Genomic DNA, 21,518 nt, shown 5'->3' on the forward strand with positions numbered 1-21,518 from the left:
TAAACAGGAGAAGTCTTTGAAATATTTATATTATGAAGAAGACAAAGTTTTGTGCCCTTTTTAAAATGTATGTTTTAGGAATGGAAATATTTTACAAATTCAAACACCATAAACCTACCCATGGATTCGGGCAATGAGATAAAATTGCTAGTGTACTACACCAGATGTCTACTCTGATGGTAGACCCAGGGATGCCAGAGGTGCTGGACCTCTGGAAACTTTAAACTTCTACTTCAGTCATAAAGAAAATTATGAATGTGGCTGAGGAGGATTGGAATCCTATTCCTACTTACTATTAATTCTGAGTATATCCATGTATTCCTAGAAATCATAGAAATGGAGAAAATGGGGAATCACCACTAGAAATCTCCAGCATATCTGTTGTGCTGCTTGCATTCAGAATCAGAAGACTTTGACTTGGAACCAATCAAATTTTCTACTAGTATAAAAGGGAACAGGGGCATCCTTGTCTAATTCACATTTTTACTGAAGGCTCATTGCATGCTTGGCTTTGCATGTGGGTGCCACAATCTCCATTAGGGTCTTTTAAGTCTATTTGAAAAGCTGGTAGGACCCCAATACCTTCCATCATATAAAACAGTCCTTTCTAGAATGGCAAGCAATTTCAAAGTTTAATTTGTTTATGCTGAGCATAAGCTGGAAAAGGCTGACAGCACCTGCAATTAAAGTTCAATTAGTCTATCCAGTCATATTTTGTAATATGCACACAGTAAGGACAATACATTATTCAGGAACACCTTCTATCATTTGTTGACAGCATTTATCCCTTTGCCTCTACGAAGGTTCATTGTGGTTCCACAGAACTTTTCCAGGTTGGGACAACAGCATTTACAGATCTTGGAAGCTAAGCAGGCTTCGTACTTGGAAGGGAGACCACCAAGAAACACCCAGCAGAGAAAGGCAATGGTAAACTACCTCTGCTGCTCACTTGCCTTAGAAAGCCCCTTGCTGGGGTTGCCACATGTCACCTGTGACTTCACAGCACTTTATACACACACATGTGGTTAATATATTATACATTTCATTTTTGCATGGTAATAACTTTCATCAGAAGACTTCTGTGGCTATAAAGTCATATTAAAATGCACAGAATATGTTAATAACAACAAATGACTTACATTTGCTGAAAGCTGTGATGTAAGGGTGGCAACTTTTTCCTGTGACGCAACCAGCTCTCTTCGGAGTTTATGAATTTGCTTGTATGGAAAACAATATATGCTATTAACGTTTTAAAAATGGCAATATAAAGTTATGTTTAAACAATGAAGTTATTGAACTGGGCAAATTATAGCAGTACAAATAGCTAGCATATTTGTCCACACTATTTATATGCAGCAAAACATTTTTTTCTAATAGCTTATTCAATGGCTTTAAAGATGCTGGTAAGAGACAATGGGAGTGGGTGGTGCAAGGGGCATTAATGGCCAGTATAGTTTGTTCTTGGAATAATTCACTAATGGTAACAAGTGACATTGATCAATCATTTAAATAAATAAAAGTAGCTGCCCCTATGTAGCAGTCATATCTTCATTTGTGGGGAACCAGGGCAATATCATTTTCAGCAGCATTGCTTTCGCCACTATATTCTGGGGTGCAGCTGAATATTTATCTTAACTGATTACTCAAGAAGATGTCTTGTAGTTATTGTGAGGAAACAGCTCTTTTTAGAGTAACACGTTCTACATAAAATCATACTACACATTACAATTTTTACCTCTGAATGTGCTTTTTCTTCAGCCTGGGGAATAGGAAAGAGAAAGCATTGTTTTAATTTAAAACATTACAATTCAGTTGTATATGATTAGGAAAATTAAAATAGCAGTTTACATTTCAGAAAAACACATTTTTTCTAAAGTTACAACTGTAGTAATGAATTAGAAAACACAAGTAATAAAACCTTGTGCGTGTTTTTGACAAGTATATCTTTTTATATGCTAGCTTAGCCTGCAATGTCTCCCCCTGTTTAAAGAAGTACTGACAGAACCATGATTATTCATCATTGTCAAAACACACACACCATCCCTCTGCACAAAATCAGAAAAGAATCTTAGAAAAGAGTCACAGACACAGCCAGTGTGCAGAGTCAAGAGTCAAATTTGATTGCATTAAATGAATAAAAAAGGGGAAAAAACAAGAGGAGAAGAGTTTAGGTTATACCCCTTCTTTCTCTCCTGTAAGGAGACTCAAAGTGAATTAGAAACTCCCTCCCTTCCTCTCCCTACAACAAACACCTTGTGAGCTAGGTGGGTCTGAAAGAATTCTGAAGAACTGTGACTGGCACAAGATCACCCAGCAGGCTTCATAGGTGTGGGGGGAAAACATCCAGTTCACCAGATAAGAGTCCACTGCTCATGTGGAGGAGTGGGGAATCAAACCCGGTTCTCCAGATTGGAGTCTGCCACTCTTAACCACTACATCATGTTGGTTGTCAAATAAAGTCAGTAATTTTACAGAGATTAGTATCACACAGGACTATACTCCATATATTTAATAGCTATGGAAATACCTGCACAATATTGCAATGTGTAGACATCATAGAATAAATAAAGTTCCACTGTAAAATATTAGAAGCTGTTACCTAGTTGCTATGGAGGAGGCATGTTGGAGTCAGGGATAGCAAAGGTAGTGGGTTGGGAAGAAAGCTCAAAGGAAACAGGTAGCTAGTGAAAGGCAGGAGGGAAAGGAAAGAGATCAGGATTTGTAAAAAAAAATTAAAATAAAGGGGAGTTGGAACCATCAAGGAAAGAAGGAGGGATGAACTTGAAGCAGGGTAGCAGGATCAAAGGAATAGACACAGTATGGGGAGGCAAACCAGTGGGAGGGGAATGGGATTGCCTGTCTCCTGTGAGTCCTTGTGGGTCTTCACTTGTCAATTCATAATTGAAGACAAGAGGGAGTGGTGACAGGCTGTCAAATATAACACTGCTGCAAAAAGAAACAAGTCCCCTGTATCTCTTAACCAAGTGCTATGATCAGGGACAGAGAAGGCAATGGTACATGGGATGGAGTCATACATCTCAATTTTAGTAGGCATCTTGCCACATCAGTTGACTTTTAAGGGTAACCCAGGAACAACTAAAGTGGTCATAAAGTCAAATATTTGAAAGAAGTATATAAGATAATAAAACGGTAAAGGTCATAAAAACACTGAAACTTTGTTCTTTATGGTCAGCTTGCCTGTTGCTGAAATCAATTCTTTGATGAGATGTTTGCACTTGTGTACCATTTCTTGATTAATAGTTGCACAATTATATGAGTTTTGCTCTTAGGTGTCCACATGAACCAGCAAGGGAAATTCTGAGCAAATTATGTCCTTCACTCTACAGATTTATAATCTAAAGCTTTCCTTGCTCTTAACTAAATAGCTCTCATGCTTCCATTATCACAGTTAGAGTCTCATAAGTTGAACAAGAAGTGTTGTCAAGTGGTTTGAAAGAGGGACAGTGTGGGGTCAAGTACAAAAGTCTCTTAAAGATCTATTCTCACTTGATAATTTAGTATGATGGTGATGTAGATAATTCATTAACACATGGTCTATTTGCCAAAAAAGTTGTTGTTATCTGATTCTGTGTGTGATTCAGTGAATGCCTAAAAGACATTGAGACAGTGGTGGGATTCTAATAATTTAACAACTGGTTCGCCCCCACCACCACCATGCCCCCCCATGTAACCCACCCCCCCCCCCCCCCCCACCTCTACCCAAGCTGCAGAGGAACTTCTTGGTGAGAAGGAGGGCAGGCAAGTGAGGGCCTTGCCACTGCTACTCTGGAAGCTTCCCCTCGCTCCCCTGGGACAGGGGGCGACAGGACTTTTAGTGCCTCAGAGCACCCGACTGCTCTGGGGCTCTAAAAGCCCCCTCACTCACCCTCTCCCAGGACTGGGCTTTTAGCACCTCAGAGAAGCTGGCTGGTCCGGGGTTCCAAAAGCCCCCTTGCCCCCCCTCCCCTGGGAGAGGGAAGGATGGGACTTTTAGTGCCTCTGGGGTTCTAAAAGCCCCCTTGCTACCTCTCCTCTGGGAGAAGAAAGGATGAGGCTTTTAGTGCCTCAGAGAAGCTGGACTGCCCTACCTGCTCTTCCTCCCATGTCTGCGCCTCTCCCTTCCCTGGGAGAGGAAAGTTCGAGGCTTTTAGCACCCTATGTTCAGCCACTGTCAGGGCTCTGAAGCCTCCCACCTGCCCCTAGGACTGGAAAGTATGAGGACTTTAGCACCAGAGCAACCAGCTCAGTGTCGTCCCAGGACAAAGCACTGCCACTGCCCTAGGCAACCAGCTTTGCACTGAACTGGTGCAAACCCCCAACTGAATCCCACCTCACTGCATTTCGCGATTCCTTGAATGGTCCGGGTTAACATTTTAGTATATGGTATTGTTATGTTATCAGAGGGTAATAGAATAGGTCTCATGTTTCCTTGTGTTTCCTTCAGAGGCTCCCATTAGGAGTTTCCGGTCAAGGCATGGCCAATTGGCCATGCTGGTAGGAATAGGCTGATGGGAATTGTAGTTCCTGAATATCTGGAGAGCCAAGCAGGTTCCCTACCCCTGGTATATAACATCACTGAGATTTGGATATTAACCAAGTGGCATGAATCCAATGAATCTCTGTTGTAGTTTAAAAACTATATTTCCCCATCTGCCAGTTTGAGCTAGAAGTTGACATCAGAATCTGAATGACTGAAACCATGGCATACCCATCAAATAACCATGGTCCTCTGCTCAGAAAGCTTTGTTGTGTTTGAAATAAATGTGAATTCAGTTCCAGAATGTGTTGATTTTTTGAGTTTTGTATAGTTTAAACATTGCTTAATTCTTCAGAAACAACTGCCAGTAAGGTAAAGAAGAATGGTGACAAATTACATTACATTGTCAATACTGGACCTAAGTAATTTTGCAATAAAGTATGTGCATACATTCTTAGCACACTAATACGTTATTAATTTGCATGCTTTGTTGTGAAAGGGCTGTGTGAGTTTTTTATAAAATTGGGAACTTTAATTGGGGGAGACTGACAGTGCATGGTCAGATGATAATCAACAGGAGTCAAAATTGCTGTTCCTGCATATTTCTAGAAGGCCATAGATGTGCTTACACAATCAAAGAAATGAAAACCTAATTCCACATGCACAAATAGGACTTGTGTGCCTTGAAAAGCTGCAGCCTCAGCAATGAAAAGTGGTTTTTCACAAAATGTAGTTTATATTATTACACACTCCCAAAATTCAATAAACATGCAATATTGGCTGGCCTAATAGGTTTTGAATTTTGTCATACCTTGATTTTTCAAATGCATAATGACATTTTTGATTGTCTGATACTACAACATATCCCATTGCAAATCAAATCCAGAATTTTATATTTTGAAAATAAAATGCAGTCTTCCTTTCTATATTCTGCAGAACAAATCTGCCTAATATTTCATACTAAAGTTAATAATCTCTAAAAGGCATTTGGCACTGCTGGGTTTCCCAAAGATAATTTTTAAACCAAGTTGTGCCTCCAAAATAATGCTTCAATTTGAGAGTAATCTCTCACACATCAGCAAGTCTCTATCAACAGTGCAAAAAATAAAAAAGCAATCCACCAAGTGGCCAATTACTTCTACTAGCTCTGAAAGTGTCCCAATGCAGGAGATGAGAAAATGAGGCAACATTGCAAAGCACAACGGCACTGAATTGCACGTAAGAATTGCTCCTTGAGTATGTTCTGTTCATTTCACTTTTCAAGGGAAAACATAAAAGATTTTATAGATAGCTAAATTCAACTGTAGTAGACCACTGTGAATTGTATTTTGAAAAAGACATCGTAAATGTTAATGTCAAGAAGCCATTTTTTCACGGAGCAATTTTTTTGACAACCTTAATCTATTTTCTGGACTATTTTTGAAAAGGCAAACAGACTGCCATTTGCTGTAGAAGTATCATGTCATAATCTCTTATACAATCAACACTTACAGTGGAGTAGAGAGAAGAAGTGCTGGAAACGAGTGATAATGAAGATCCATGTACTGAGGGGGGGGAGGGAGGGAGGGAGAGAGAGGGCAAATAAAGTTACTACAGTATACTGGTGAGTTACTCCCTAATTCCCTATCAAACACAATAACTGAACATCTCTTTTCAAATGAGAACAATCTTCTGTAGTGAGGACTGATTATAGAAAGCATTTTGAAAACCCACAGTTATCTGTGTATGACATAAAATGATATTTCTGTACTGAATAATATTTGTCTAGAGAGATTTTTACAGTGCACTGAATTTTTGCGAGTAAACAGCAACCATATGCCTTGCTTCTGCAGCAAAACAGTACCTGAATGCCATCTTTTGGCAAATGTGAGGCTTCTACAATGCTTTACAGAATTTATACCATTATTAGAAGTTGTGTGTGTGTGTGTGTATCTATATATATCTATATATCTATCTCTATCTCTATCTATCTATCTATCTATCTATCTATCTATCTATCTATCTATCTATCTATCTATCTATCTATCTATCTATCTATCTATCTATCTATCTATCTATCTATCTATCTATCTATCTATCTATCTATCTATCTATCTATCTATCTATCTATCTATCTATCTATCTATCTATATTTCCAAGCATATTATCAATTTACTTATTATGTTTTAATCTCTAATCCCAAGGACCTAGGGACAGTGAACTTAGTGCCTGCAAGGTAGGCTAGGGTGAAAGACTGTGAATAGTTTAAAGTCATTCACAGTACAATCTTAAGTAGAAATACACTCTAGCAACATTCCTATGAGAATGACAGTGACTTCCAGAGACCACCCAGTAAGATTCATAGTACAGCAGGGATATGAATCTAATTCTCCCTTATTTATGTCCAAATATCCATACCACTATTCTGGAAAACTATAATAGGTTTGTTGCTTTTCCAGCAAGTCTGTCAAGGAAAAAATGTTTTATCTGAGAATCATCCCTTATTTCAGTACAGCTTCATCGTACCCTGCTGTTCATCATACCAGCTCTACATTATTCCCATACTATTGCAACTTTAATAACCCTAGCTGAGGATGACTGGCCAAAGCCAGCTCCACTTGAAACATTAAATGCTATAATCAGCTGGGACTACTGTGAGTGCTAGAATATAGGCATGATTCAGCTTGGACTGTTGCCAGACCTAGATAGAAAAACAGTTAAGAAAACTTGTGTGTGAAGCCAGGCAATGTGGGAGAGCTTAGCGAGGCAAGTAGCCAGAATCCTTGACAGGCTGATGAAAGTGAAAGCCTGGGAGAGCGACAGTAACAGAATAGCCAGGGTGGTCTGGACCATCATCCCTGGCAGAAACATAAACAGCTGCGAAGGGCAGTCTCCACTGTATTACTGTAGGTAAAACAACTGTTGGATCTTAATGAAAAAAGAAACCATTCAGGTTGTCATGTTCCTAGAGATACCCTCACTATTTTCTTTATTTAAGCCTCAGTTGCACCCTATATTTAGAATGGGTTTAGTTGCTTTATGTACAGTATTCTGTGGAAAGAAACCCAGTTAGACCCCCCATCCTGTCTCCTTAAGAAGCCCTCTATAGGCAAGAGCACTATAGCATTCTTATTAGTTAGCAGTTCCTGTTTTACAGTGTGTTTTAGTTCAGGTGTCTGGGGAAGGCTGGAGACAGCAATATCTCAGATGTTTAAGGTGTTAGAGATCTGTAGAACTCAGAATTAGCAAATTCCAACAGAATTGCAAGGAAATAAAGTCCAGCTAGAGAACACCGGGAGAACTCAGAAGAAGCAAGAAGCACAGACTTCCTTAGAAGCAGTTAAGAAAAAGTTGGGCGCGTGTCAAAAGTTCTTTTCAAACCATCTCCACCCTGCTCTAACATCTAAGTATTCTTTATTTAGTTAGTCTTCATGGGAGTACTACTAAACCTTTTTTGAACTGTTACTTATTTGTCTGTGGGTCTTACACTCTGTTCTGGCCACGTGCAAGGCACCTGAATTTAGTTTGCTTGGGGAATAGAACACAGGTATTTATGTATGGAGACAGCCCCCCACACCACACCACCCCCTGGGGCCTAGACTAGATCAGGCGGTTTAGACAATTAGGAACCGTACACCCCCAGTGCCTGGGTCAGCATGGCCAATTGGCCATGCTGGTAGGGGCTGATGGGAATTGTAGTTCCTGAACATCTGGAGAGCTGCAGGTTCCCTACCCCTGCTATAGATATATTATTATTATATTCATGTTATTGTAGCAATTAAATTGATTTATTAAATTACACCATAATCCTGCTACCTTCATTTTAAAGAAAGCTGAGCTTACGGAATGGCAAGCAAAACCCATTATATGCTTCCAAAGAAATGGGAAGCCATTTCCTTTCCTTTCCTCTGGAATAACCATTTTGTGAAAAAAAATTGTGAAAAAAACATTTTGTGAAAAAATTGACACATGGTGGTCAGACATCTAGTTTAAAAATAATTTTGTACCTAAATCTTCAGTTTAACTCATTTCGATCCCAGTTCTATTTATGATTATTAAAGCCTATTCAGAACGTAAGCCAAATTAGGGGAACTGAAGCATTCCCTATCAGTCCCTACCAGCATGGCCAATTGGCCATGCTGACAGAGGCTGATGGGAATTGTAGTTCCTGAACATCTGGAGAGCCGCAGGTTCCCTACCCCTGGTCTATCTCATTTGACTCCCATAGCATCATCTATGACTCTCAATTATATAGGGATTATATTCTCCATTTTATCTCCAGCATGTGAGGATTACAACTGAGCAGGGTTTTGAACTCAAATCTTTTCATTATAATACTCTGCAATCCAATACAGCAGCTTTGGGCCCATATCGGAGAGAAAGGCAATATATAAAATCTGTTAAACCCATTCTAACTCCCACTTACCTTCTTCCATGCTATCTCTAAAGGAACCAGAATGACTAATTGCACGTGGTCTGTCTTCTAAGGATGTGGCACTACCACACATCTGGGAATCATCATAGAGATCGAAAGAAGAATCTTGAGCAGGAATGCTATTTGACCTCATCATAGCGGGCCCAGGAAGTTTAAATTGAGATAAATTGGTTGGACTCACTGCAAAATATAAAACATAATATTTGAAACCTGCTGTCTTTTGCTTCACTCTATTAAAATACATACTGTAGTAGAATAACAAGCAGGCATTTAATTTTTTGATTGAGAGACACATTTTGGGAAAATCATGTTTATGTTTTCTTTATTTTTGTGATCTTATTACCCAGGCAGCTTGAATCATAGCTCTTTATTAACTGTAGATCATGCCCAAAAGATGCTTAATTATTCCAATATTACAATGACATTTTGGTGATATTCTGCTTTATAATTTAGACTCCCATATGCAAATGCTTCAGCCAAGCTTACACACACCTACCCATGCATCTTTCTTCCTTACTGCTATATTTTTATGCATATACTCTCATACCAACTGAAGTAAAAATAATAACTCTCTCCCATTTTGGCTTTCAAAAATCTTTGAAGGAAGACTGCAGAGGACTTGGAAGACTGATGTGTCAAATATTTTGAACTGATGAGGTAGACTGAGATGTCTTCCGCAGTGTTACTTATGTGCCTAAAATAAAAATATCTGCAAGAGCATTTTTCTGACAGTCACTTAATTCCACAGGAAAATGGCTTACAGAGAAAGAAACAAGGCAGAAATCTGTTGAAATAGCAAACTTGGTCAGGTCATCACAGTGGAGAAAACTGAGCCATGAACTCACATGGATTCCTTTTTATCAAAGGAAAAAAGAGTTTTGAAAGATACTGGAAGTGAGAAACATCTGTGTTATGATTGTTAGAAGTCAATGGCACAGTAACTAGGTTCAAGGTTACCATCTTAGTAATCCTTGCCTAAAATGACATACATTGAAATAAATAAGATTTGCTTCTGAGAAACAATTTGAGGATATGAACATGCAATAACATAGAATTGCAGATGTGTTTATATATTTAAAATTAAAACAGACACGTATCATAATTCATGGAATTTCCTGCTACTATAAAAATGACCACAGGCTACTCTCTGGTGACCACGTTGTATCACTAAATCAATATAATCAGGCTTATGAGTGCTCACCAAACAGGCACTACCCAGAACTAGATTTCTTCAGTAAGGATTAGTAACATCTTCATTGTATTTTTGATAAAATAATATTATGGTGAGAGAATGTTGTAATATAAAGTTAATTTAAGGTACTGAATTAATTTAATTAGTTAATTTAATTTAAGATACTGATAAAACCCTCACTATGTTTTAGTATAGTTATGCCTAAGTTAAGGATGTATGAAGAGTTAGCACTTAACTTGGTTAAATGATCTTCTGTTAAATTTTAAATTAGTCTTCTGGTTTTAAATGTAGTTTTAATTTAACAGATCATCCCTTTTCTTAGTGGCAAAGTCCAACATAGCTTGTCAGACTGGCTTTAGATTCAGGCATGAGACTACAGTGGAAATCCTAACTCCCAGGGCTGGCATCAGGTACTGGAACTGCTGGATAGTTGCTGATATCACATGATCTTAAGAGGACCCACCTGAAAGATGCAGCAGTCAGAGGCTTATCTAAGGTGGAGCAGCCAGGGCACATGGCCTGGGCACCACTTGAAGAGGGACACTATCCCTGCCTGCTTACCTGTGACACCACCCGCCCACCAAAGGAGTGCTACACATAGCATTGCTCTTTGGAAGGGTTGTTGGAAGCAGAGGGACTGGCCAAGCTGGCCTCAGCCCCCCCCCCCCCATCTGAAATCTGATGAGGCACCATGGGAACTGTCTCTCTATTGAAGGCCTATATGCTGTGGGATCATGTTGCTTGAGTGCATTTTAAGTGTGTACTTTGAAATTGTCCCTCTGCCCCCTCAGGGTGACCAACCTGTCAGCATGGACACCAGCAAAAGACCTGGGAAGATGGGCTCAGCAGAATGATGCAGAGGAATGCTGGAGGGGAAGTGCTGAGAACCTGCTAGGAAGATCAGACTATAGGAGCGGGGTACCAGAGTGTCTCCAGAGAGAAAGCTCAGAAAGTTCTGCACGATGACCCAGGTGGCCCTCCCCCTTCCATGAGGACAGCAGAGGTCAGGCCAGCTTGCATGGGATGGGAGCAGTGGACTTGTGCCAAACAGAGCATGAATGGTCCTCTCTGCAGGGGTGAGGGGCCCAGCCAGCATAACCAAGCCCATGAAGGAGGCTTGGCAGCCCCCTGGCTTTTGAAAGCCTCCACTGTAAAGGCAACCTCAGCCTGTGGGCTGTCAGTGCTTGCCATAAACACTATTTTCTGTAGATATGCCCCTGTAGGGGTGAGATTTCAATGCTTGCCCTAAGCGCTTTTTTCTGTAGATAACACCCCTGATAGCAGTGACTGCCATCTTTCTCTGGGTGACAATGGGGGTGCTTCTGGAAGACCTAGGTCCTTTCTGCATGGGCCAATAAGAGCAGGGAAAAGGTGGGTTATATGAACCCACCCTCATCCCGGCACCTTCGCATGGCTTGCTGTCCCGTAGGCAGCCAGCATGTTGGCCAGGGCACACGCCTTCGCACAAAGGCACTTCCCCCACTCCCCTGCCTGCCTTTTCCCCCCTGCCTGCAAAGCACAGCTTCGCAGGCAGCCAGGCAGGACCAACCCCCTGGGCCATGATACGGCCTGTTTCCCCTGATGGCTCTGCAGATGGGAGCCGGGGAAGGGGTTTTCGAGAATCACATTATGTGCAATTTTCTGTTTTATCACAGCTCATAGCCATGACTGTTTGCTTGGCTGTGGCTGTCACCGTGTTAAAACAAAAGAATCGCAGGTAACACAATTCTTGGAAAACCCTGGGGGGTGGGGGAATGCGGAGCGGATCCATTTTAGGATAGGGATCCATGCAAAGTTCCCCACCACCACCCTGGGTTTTTTACCGGGCTTATTCAAGTTTAATTGGCCAGTGCGGAAAGGGCCCTAGGCCTGTGTGCACAGCACTGATTCCTGTCTTATTCCCCCTGGCAGACAGTCAAAGGCAAGCAGATGCTCGATTGTCCAGAAGACTGAATAAGAAGCTTTAGTGGCTATGTCTATCTGCCCCTATTCCAATATGTACCCCATCTATGTCCAAGCTGTATGGTGAATGGAATGTGCTGGTTGCTATCTTACTAAAAGCACTCGAAACATGGAACCAGTTCTGTTATGCACTCTTGCTAGGGAGCAAATCCCTCTGAATACAATGGTATTTGCTACATGTTTAGTTGTCTCTATAAATGTATTAATGTTCATAATACATGGCCAGAAAATGAATCAATTTGATTTAGAATGACCACTCTAATTCTTTATGTATTTTTCACATTCTGCTGTGAACAGAGTTATATACTGAAGTCCACACAGAACTGAAATCCTATGGGTACCCACCTCCATGTAGGGTTTCCTGGTAATATCCCAGAATTACAACTTATCTCTTGCCTACAGAGATCAATTCCCACATAGAAAATGGCTGCTTTGGAGGGTGGACTATATGTGATTAGATCATGCTGAGGTTCCTTCCTCCCCAAACTCTGCCCCTACGCTCCATCCCCAAGTCTCCACGAATTTTCCAACGTAGTGTTGGCCACCCTAGTACATGTCTACTTCAAATAAATTGCAATTCAACCAAAATACCACTTTCCCTCAACATTTATCACTTTGTTTCTTTGTCTTCTATGCAATTACTTTCTGTTCTCTCCCAGTTGTCTAATTTTCTTGCTGCACTCATGCACAAATTGTTAATTATCACCTCTTGTTCCTTTGGCTTAAGTGCTGACTCACTTTGTAGCAAGTTAGAGACATTTTAAATATTTTTAAAAAATATTATGATTGCAAATAATCATAAATTGCAACAAAATTACTTAACTTCTCTACCCCAGTAGAACAACAGCTAATAATTTAAACTTATTTGTGAGTGCCAAGAGGGAACAGGTTAATTGAATGAGAGAAGCAATTAATTAAGCTAGATGGAGAAGGAAGAAAGGAACTGTTAAAGGGACAGCTTCAGGTGGGTGACTGTGTTGTAGAAGACTAAGGTTCTAATCCACTAGCACAGGGGTAGGGAACCTGCGGCTCTCCAGATGTTCAGGAACTACAATTCCCATCAGCCCCTACCAGCATGGCCAATTGGCCATGCTGACAGAGGCTGATGGGAATTGCAGTTCCTGAACATCTGGAGAGCCGCAGGTTCCCTACCCCTGCACTAGCACCTTAAAGACCAACAAGATTTCCAGTGTGTAAGTTGTTTAGAGTCAATGTTTTCTTCATCACATATATCTGATGAAGGAAACTTTGACTCTGAAACTTTGAAATTTTTGTTGGTCTTTAACATATTAAAGGGACAGTAGCCCTGAGAAGTCTCAATAGCATTTTGAATGTATCTGTGGGACAACCTGGTACTACCTCTCGTTTTAAGGGTTTCTTTCTTTCACAAAACACATATGAAAAATGAAGGCAGGACAGTATAAAAAATAATGAGTTGATGACAGCCCAGCCTGAGTTTTCAAATCATGTCAATTCTAGATGAGGTGAGTGTGGCCCAATCACAGACAGTTATAATTATATATCCAAAAAGCAAATGGTTTATTTTTGTACCTAAGTTTGAAAAGTATTTTCCAGTGGCAGATGAAGACATGGCTGAAGGAGACACCAGAGGAGACTGGTTTCCAGTGTCTTGTAGTCCTCCAGTGGAATGGGATCGTAACCACTCTTTCCCTTCCTCCTGACTGGCTTGTCGAGAGGATGGGGTATACCTGAAAAACAAAGCTAGTATACTTAAGCCCCCACAGTAAAAAACCAAGACATGAACAATGTTTGACCAAACAGTATATTGCTTAATAGCCACAATAATAATATAATTGTACCAATATAAAATTATTGAGTTGGATTCTGGTATTTGTGTCCACCAAAGAAAACACACACAAAAAAACCCAATCTGCATGTGATGATAGATTAGACCAAGAAAACTGTCCAGCTGTTTAGAAAGAACTTTAAAACCAAGCAGATGAACAAGACATAGAAAAAAATGGAACTTCAAGCACATCAACAGGTCAGAAGAATGAACAATTGGTAGAGAAGTGAGGTGATTAATGAGTCCTCACAGGACATCTCATAGAGGAACACAAATACACTGAAAGCAGCAGATACAGAAGCAGCTGTGAAAAAGAGACACATCTGTTAGTGACAATCTGACAGGATGGAGTACAGAGTCTGTCTCTTGACATGATCCTTTGGTATTCTGTCCTAACCTAAAAAATGGGAAGATTGAATGGATCGGGGAAATACTCACTTGTACAGAAATGTGTTTGCCAGAACAAAAGCTTTGAAAATCAAAATCTTCCTCTGACTTTGGATTTGGCTACCAAATGCTGCAGAGTACTGCAGTCCGCAGGCTAGACTCAGTGGTAGGGACAGAGAAAGGAAAATTCTTGAATGGATTAAAATGGCAAGTTACCATGTGCAGAAATTTCAGATATTTCAGGTTTCAATCCAGAACTCTGTGAGTCAATGTATAGACCAGCTTCATTCAAACTCCAAACCTGAGGTCCAAAATTTCAAAATCACATGCAAGAACTTCACTTGCCAGGTATTGCTGCTGAGATTCCTTAAGTACACTGCCCTGAGCCCTCCGGGGGAGGGCGGTATAAAAATCTAATGATTAAATAAACAAACAAATATGGAGACCTTCCCTAGCTCTTGCAAAGTCTCAGACCTCATTAGGTGCATATACAGGGCTAGATGAATTGTGGATACCTGTTGCTAAGAATCCTTCAATAAGCATTAAAGGGAAGTTTTGAGGTATTAGCTTCAGGATTCTACCTTGCTATTGACCATATTACTATCTACTATCTACCTATCTGGGGTTTTTAAAAACAAAAATGGGAAGTAGGGACAATATTTACTTCAATGATTTGACTATGTGAAAAAAGGACCCCTCCATAACAATACTGGAGAATCTCCTACTAAGTCTTAACATATAACTGCTACCAAAGCTACCATTTGAGGGATCAGATTTTTTTACAGAGCCATTGAGTCAAGGATTTGCAAGATCTGAACTCGGGTGGCAACACTAACTGCAAATATTCATTTCCAAGGAAGGCAGCCTTCTTAAAGCTCATGTGTAGGCCCTTGTTATTTATATTTATTTTCCTTCAATGGTCCTAGCAGGGCCACATTAGGCCAAAATTTCAACAGGGTAGGGAGAAAAATTTATACTGCTAACAGCAAAAACCTCCGCTCTCATTTGTCAGGCTGGAAAATTTCCACTTTGTTGTATGGATGATATGGCAATTATGTCATTCACCAAAATTGGGCTCAGAAGGATTCTTGTTAGATTGGCCAATAATTACTATGACAGGGAGAAGCTGAGAATTAATTACAATAAGACAAAAAAATTAGTTTTTGGAAACAAAAGATGCAAGCACAGATGGACTATCAAAGCCCATGATATTGAACAATGCCCTTCTTTTAAATATCTTGGCATAGTCTTTCATGCATCCTTGTCCTGGTAGGCACATGTTAATACCATCTTATCAACAGCTCCCCACTCAACGGGAACCCTTTTAAAATTCTTTTATTTAAAGGGCAGACATCTCACTGCCCCAGCTATTAAAGCATTTCAGGGCAAAGTCATCACACAGCTTTTGTATGGTGCTGAAATTTGGATATGGCATGGGAAAATTCTTGCTCAACTGAAATAATACAAAATACCTTCTTAAGGAAAATCTTGGGACTTCCACAGGGCACTGCTGCTGTTTTTCTGAGGCTAGAAGTTGGTATCCCCACTATTACCCCAAGAGTTCATTTAAGACACTATAGGAAGCTTGACAACATCAACAATTACTGTCTGGTAAAATACAGTTTTTAGTACTTCAAAGAAGGGAACCAGTGGTCTAAATTAATGTTCCCAATTTTGCAGTTCTATTCCCTGTCTCCCATAAAAGTGGTAAAGCTTTGGGAATTAAAAGAAATCCATAAACGGTTTTTTTGGAAAAGATGCCCTTTATGATATTAGTATGGCTCATCAATCAAAATTATCTTTGTGGTATTCTTTGTTTAAGAAAAATAAATTATTATTCTGTTACATAACCAATTTCACCAATTAAGTCATAAAGAAAAGCATTATCTAGTGCACATCTTCATACCATTCCATCTTAGTTCTTTCAGGGCAGATTCCAAAAAACTCCTACAGAGCAATGTCTTTTGCTCCTGTGGTCTCAATCAGGTTGAAGATATTGGCTACTACTGTATGTTTTATATTGGTTGTTCTATGTGCCCATCCACCATCCACCATAAATTCCTGAACCAAATTTTTCCAGATCTGATGAGGAATGCATTAGCTTTTTATTGGCAAGTAACTTTTATTGGCTAGTAACTTTTCAAGTGGCTACTTTGTCCTTTTTAGCAATAAATATAGGGAAGAAATCAGAACCTATTAATTCTGTAAAGAATCCTAGAAAATTGTAATATTTTTAATATTTATGGATTGCTGATTTATTTTATGGATTTTATTTGCTTTGTTATATATTTGCAATACGTTCATATTAACTGTTGGTAATATGCATAATATGCATTATGCAATATATTTGTTTAATGATGTTATGGCTTATGGCTACAACAGTAAATAACTGACTGGCTGACTGACTGGCTGACTGACTGACTGACTGACTGACTGACTGACTGACTGACTGAATGAATGAATGAATGAATGAATGAATGGCAAAAATATGTAGTCTATCTGAAAATATCCCTGAGGTCAGTATTAGAATAATAGCCAACACAGTATGAGTTCAAAGAGAAGAAGAGAAGAGTTTGGATATAGACCTCATCTTTCTTTCTGTAAGGAGTTTCAAAGTAGCTTACAAACTTTTTGCTTTCCTTTCCTCTTCCCTAATAGGAGCAGCAGTAGGAGGTTAAGAGCTTGTGTATCTAATCTGGAGGAACCGGGTTTGATTCTCCGCTCTGCCGCCTGAGCTGTGGAGGCTTATCTGGGGAATTCAGATTAGCCTGTGCACTCCCACACACGCCAGCTGGGTGACCTTGGGCTAGTCACAGCTTTCTTCTTCTTCTTCCCACAACAGACACCTTGTCAGTTAGGTGAGGCTGAGATCATTCTTGACAAGCCCAGGGTTACCCAATAGGCTTTATGTACAGGAATGGGGAAACAAATTCAATTCACCAGATAAGAGTCCGCTGCTCATACAGAGATGAGGGGAATCAAACCCAGTTCTCCAAAAGAGTCTACCGCTTTTAACCACTACACCACGCTGGAAGCTTTACAGGTTACACTGATCAGAATAAATTGGAAAGTTGTATAGAAATCAGTCTAGCAGTAGACCAGAGAGGAGAGGAGGAGAGAGATTTGTGAGAAGAGTTTCCAAAGTGGCATCAGCTGAAACATCTGATGAATTTGAAGATACCTGAAAAGTGTTTCAAAAAATGCCAAGGGAGTTTTGCACAATTCCGGGTGTCACTGAATTTTCCTAAAGCAGAGTCAGCTAAAATACCTGAGATTTTTTTCAGAGGAATTGTCCCTCAAAAATAAAAGAAAGTATGGTTATCTCAGGAGTACTCAAGAGTGCAGATTGCAATGGTTAGACCAGTGATCTGCACCGCCAGAACAGAAGAAAAAGTTCCAGTGTTAAAAGTTGAAAAGGAAGTTCTATTAGTTGTTCAATAAACAGAATATCAAGCAACAAAAAGTTACAGAACAACAGAGAAACAGTCATCATGCTGAATAAAACATTATATACCTTAATCCCTTTTTTGGTAGTGTATTTCTGTCAAGCTGCATGCTGTTAAAACAAAGGAAACCCCTAAGGACATACAGTAAAACAGAATATATTACTCATTTTTCATTTTTAAGATCATCCTTCCCTAAAACAGCTCATGGCAGTATAAATGGGCTCTCCTCTCCTTCCTTTTATCCCTAAAATAATCCTTTGTTATGCTTAGACAGGTGAGTAGTCAAAGGTCACCCAGTGAGCTTCGTGGTTGGACTGGGATTTGAACCCAAGCCACTGATCCTAGGCAATTACCAAGACATACTCGGAAAGTGTTAGAATTATAATTGTAAAGGTGCTTTTGCATCACAAAGGGCTTGGGTGTTATTTCAGTGTATTCTTTCTGGGAAAACTCTAATCCAGGACTATATATATTGGGAGCGGGGGGGGGGGGGTCTAGAGATTCCACGCTTTTGTAAAGGAACCTACTTGCAAAGAAAACCAACAACTTACTTACAACTTACAAGGCTTATTCATTGTATTTCCTGTTCTTAGTCCTGCTGTCTATAGAGTTTGGAATTTGAACTCTTTGGGACGACCATGTAGACCATGAGTGAGAACAAGCCTGTCAGCTCATTCCTATTAAAATCTGGACAACTGATTCCAGCATCAAGAATTATTTTTCCAGGGGCTACATGATTAATCACACTCGCAGGACTATCTATAGAAGATGCTGCACCTGACCTGAATTCTAATTGTCTTGAAGTGTGAAGGTGAATATAACTGGAAAAGGCTAGAAAGCTAATATGTCATTACATCCAAACAGTAGCAGCAGAATCCAGAATGTCTCACCTTTATCTGTCTTCAAGAGGTAAAATTAATTTGCCCTCATATCATGCAGATTCCTGACTTGTCCATCAGATAAGACGGACATTTCTCTATGGATTATTAGCAATCTATGCACCTTTTAAAAAACCCTTTTAAGATCCTGCAAATAAATCTTATTTCCTCAACTTTCCCATGACTTAATATATTTCTAAAGGAAAGAACAACGGAAGAAAAAAAATCCCTATACTTATCTTACTGTTATTGCCTGTGCTTGTAAGTGGGCTGCTATCACAGTATGGGTTTTGGAATCACTAAGGGTTTGCTGCTTAATTGTCAAGGCCTGCTGGGCAGTCCTGCCATGGCTCCCAGAATATGTTGGCACCTCCCTGGCCTCACTTAGCATGCTTAGTTTAACAGCTGCTTGTTGATGCTTTTGCACCTGGAAATGCAGCTATCTCATCCGCCGACCTTGGAGAGCTTGTGTCCAGCAGCTGTTTTCCTTTTGGGAAGCGAGGTGGGAGGGAGCTCACCCAGGCATTTAATCCTTGCTGTGCTTACTGAAGTTCTGGCAATTGCCAGTTGTGTGATCAATCACAAATTCTCAATCAATAGCACCACATTTCATTAACCCTCGAGTCTGATTTATTGGAGAAAGCAAAGGCATGGCTTTAATATGAATTTTACACAGGAACTGATAGCAGTTGTCCTGGCACACATTTCTCTAGAACAAAACACAGCAATGCCATGAGTTAGAAAGCTCCCAGTGTTATTAGTTAGTCTATCGAGTAACAAGGACACTGGAAGTATAACAGTGCTTTGGAATACGAAACTATGTTCAATTTCTTTCATTATTTTTTGCCCTGAAGATGATTGATCATGCTTCGAGTTTCATGACACAACAGTGTTACTTTTTAAGACATGTTGTTTCTTGTCTTATGGCCACTACTAAGATACCTCTTTCTGGGATTAGCTCACCTTTCTGAAAGAGTAGATCTCACGCTTCCAGTCCTCATTAGCAGGGTCTGAACTTCTTGAGTGCTTGTAGTCAATCCAGATAGGGATCCATGATGGCTGAGAGGGAGATCAATGGATTCAGAGCTTGTGTGAAGGCTGGTCATTGACTGATAACTGGGCGTGTCCTTACTGCCGGCAGAGGAACTACTCAAGTTTGCAGCCCAGACGATGCCACCTGAGGTGAATGAATGTGCAGATGCTGGACTAGAAGCCAAGGAGTGACTTAAACTGACAATGTCTGCATTTGAGTCTGAGGGTTTGCTGAAGAGGGGGCTGCTGCTGCCACTCTGCCCACCTGCACTGCCCATGCTACCAGTACCCGAGGAGGGAGATTCCAGACTGCCTTGCCGGGCCAATGAGGTGCTGGGGCTGGGCACTGCAGCTGTGGGTTTCCCACCTTCAGTGTTTGGGGCAGGGGCAGCCTTGCTACTCGCTTTGGCACCAAACAACCTGTAAAGGGAAACCAAAAAACAAAAACAAAGGTTAAGCATTCTTTGGGGAAGTTTCTCATCATAATATCCAGAAACCAGGGCAGTCACAATTAAAACTATTGCTCTAAGGCCCTTTTTCCCAATTAATTGTTTCTCACAGTCAGATCTACTTAAACCTTAAACACCTGGGATACACTCAAGAGTATGAATTCCAAGGTACTCATTTATTACTTGTGCTTTCAGAAGTACAGGTCTTCCCACAAAGATGAAAAGTGCAACAATTTTTTGTTATATGATGGCATAAAAAGATTAAACTTTCACCCAAATCCACAAGTTAGTTTCAAAGCTTCTTTAGTTAAGCCACTGTTATTAAATCTTCAATTAGCAGCTAGCTTGGTTGTAGCCCACCCCTGTAAGTAATACTTCTCTACAATTGAAAATATTTAATTTTTTCATAAAGGACTCTATGAATTTATATTTTATTTACACTGAATTTATACATATTTAACCGTAGTTATTGTTCACCTGTGCAACTGTGAATGTTTGGAAGAACTTTTACATTTTGCTTTTGTAAATAAATAAATAATTTGCATCAACTGTACATTTTTTAAAAGCCAAAATTTTCTAAAATAGCACAATTGACAAGTATGCAGCAAAAACAGTTTATTGGCATATGGCCACAAGAGGGCAGCATTGGCCTTATTTCAGCCAGCTTACAGTGGATTTATGATCCCACATCGATAAGTACCAAAGCTGCTAAGGATCATTCATTTTAGGAGTGTGCTTTTTCCTGCTATTTTCAGATTTGGCTTTGAAAGACCCAGAGATTTTCAACACCCCCCCCCCCCCCCCCCCAAAAAAAAAAAAAAGGCTGAATCCCCATACTGGCTTATTCAGCTTTTCCAAAAATGTTCAGGTCCTTTTAAAGCCAAGTTTGAAAAATTCTGAGCGGCAGAGCTGAATGCAGGGATCAGCTAAGTTGACCCCTGCATTCAGCATGGCTGCCTCCCCTGCAACCCCTCAAGCCCACTCAGGTTGGGAGGCATGGGAGAGTGTTAAGTGCAGGGATCAGCTGGGTACCCTTGCACTTAGCTCTGCTGGCTACTTCTTTTTATGAGCTGTGGGAATTGGGCTGTGGAAAGCCAAAAAAGCAAAACTGAAAGTGGAAAAAGCAAAACACTTGTTGGCTTTCTTTTTTCTTTTTCACCTTTAGCTATTTTTCTTGGCTACATCTGGATGCAGAGACTGCAAACAGTATTGAAAATTCTACAGTCAAAATATTTATTGACTTGCAGAATATCCAGTTAACAGGTTTCAAAATTCCTATTCTGAAATAACTACAGAAAATTAGAACTAAACGTTCCTTTATTTTTGAATTGCCCTTTTGCAGGAAATCAAGTCTTCTCATTGACCTTTTTGTCTTCCTATAAACTCCCATTGTTCCTGTTCTGCTACAGGCTACATGAAAGTGAAAGCAACCTGCCAATTGTATTTCCCAGCTACGGGCGGGGGGGGGGGGGGA

At 40.1% G+C, this 21,518-nt stretch overlaps 1 protein-coding gene across 6 annotated transcripts in view; it reads right to left on the reverse strand.

Moving 5' to 3' along the window:
• NAV3 (neuron navigator 3) overlaps window positions 1–21,518 on the reverse strand; it is a 605,012-nt gene that overhangs the window by 41,921 nt on the left and 541,573 nt on the right. For 3 of the 6 annotated variants that reach the window (XM_048499147.1, XM_048499145.1, XM_048499149.1), the window contains 7 exons: window positions 19,527–20,015; window positions 17,754–17,795; window positions 13,597–13,754; window positions 8,883–9,071; window positions 5,969–6,021; window positions 1,736–1,759; window positions 1,140–1,217 (listed from right to left, as the gene is read on the reverse strand). In XM_048499147.1, coding sequence (XP_048355104.1) covers window positions 1,140–1,217; window positions 1,736–1,759; window positions 5,969–6,021; window positions 8,883–9,071; window positions 13,597–13,754; window positions 17,754–17,795; window positions 19,527–20,015 — 1,033 coding nt within the window. Of the gene's footprint in view, window positions 1–1,139; window positions 1,218–1,735; window positions 1,760–5,968; window positions 6,022–8,882; window positions 9,072–13,596; window positions 13,755–17,753; window positions 17,817–19,526; window positions 20,016–21,518 lie in introns of all 6 variants that reach the window. The other 3 variants (XM_048499146.1, XM_048499144.1, XM_048499148.1) reach the window with 1 other exon arrangement.

Source organism: Sphaerodactylus townsendi, linkage group LG06 (genome assembly GCF_021028975.2).
Source record: "Sphaerodactylus townsendi isolate TG3544 linkage group LG06, MPM_Stown_v2.3, whole genome shotgun sequence".
NCBI classification, from domain to species: Eukaryota; Metazoa; Chordata; class Lepidosauria; order Squamata; family Sphaerodactylidae; genus Sphaerodactylus; species Sphaerodactylus townsendi.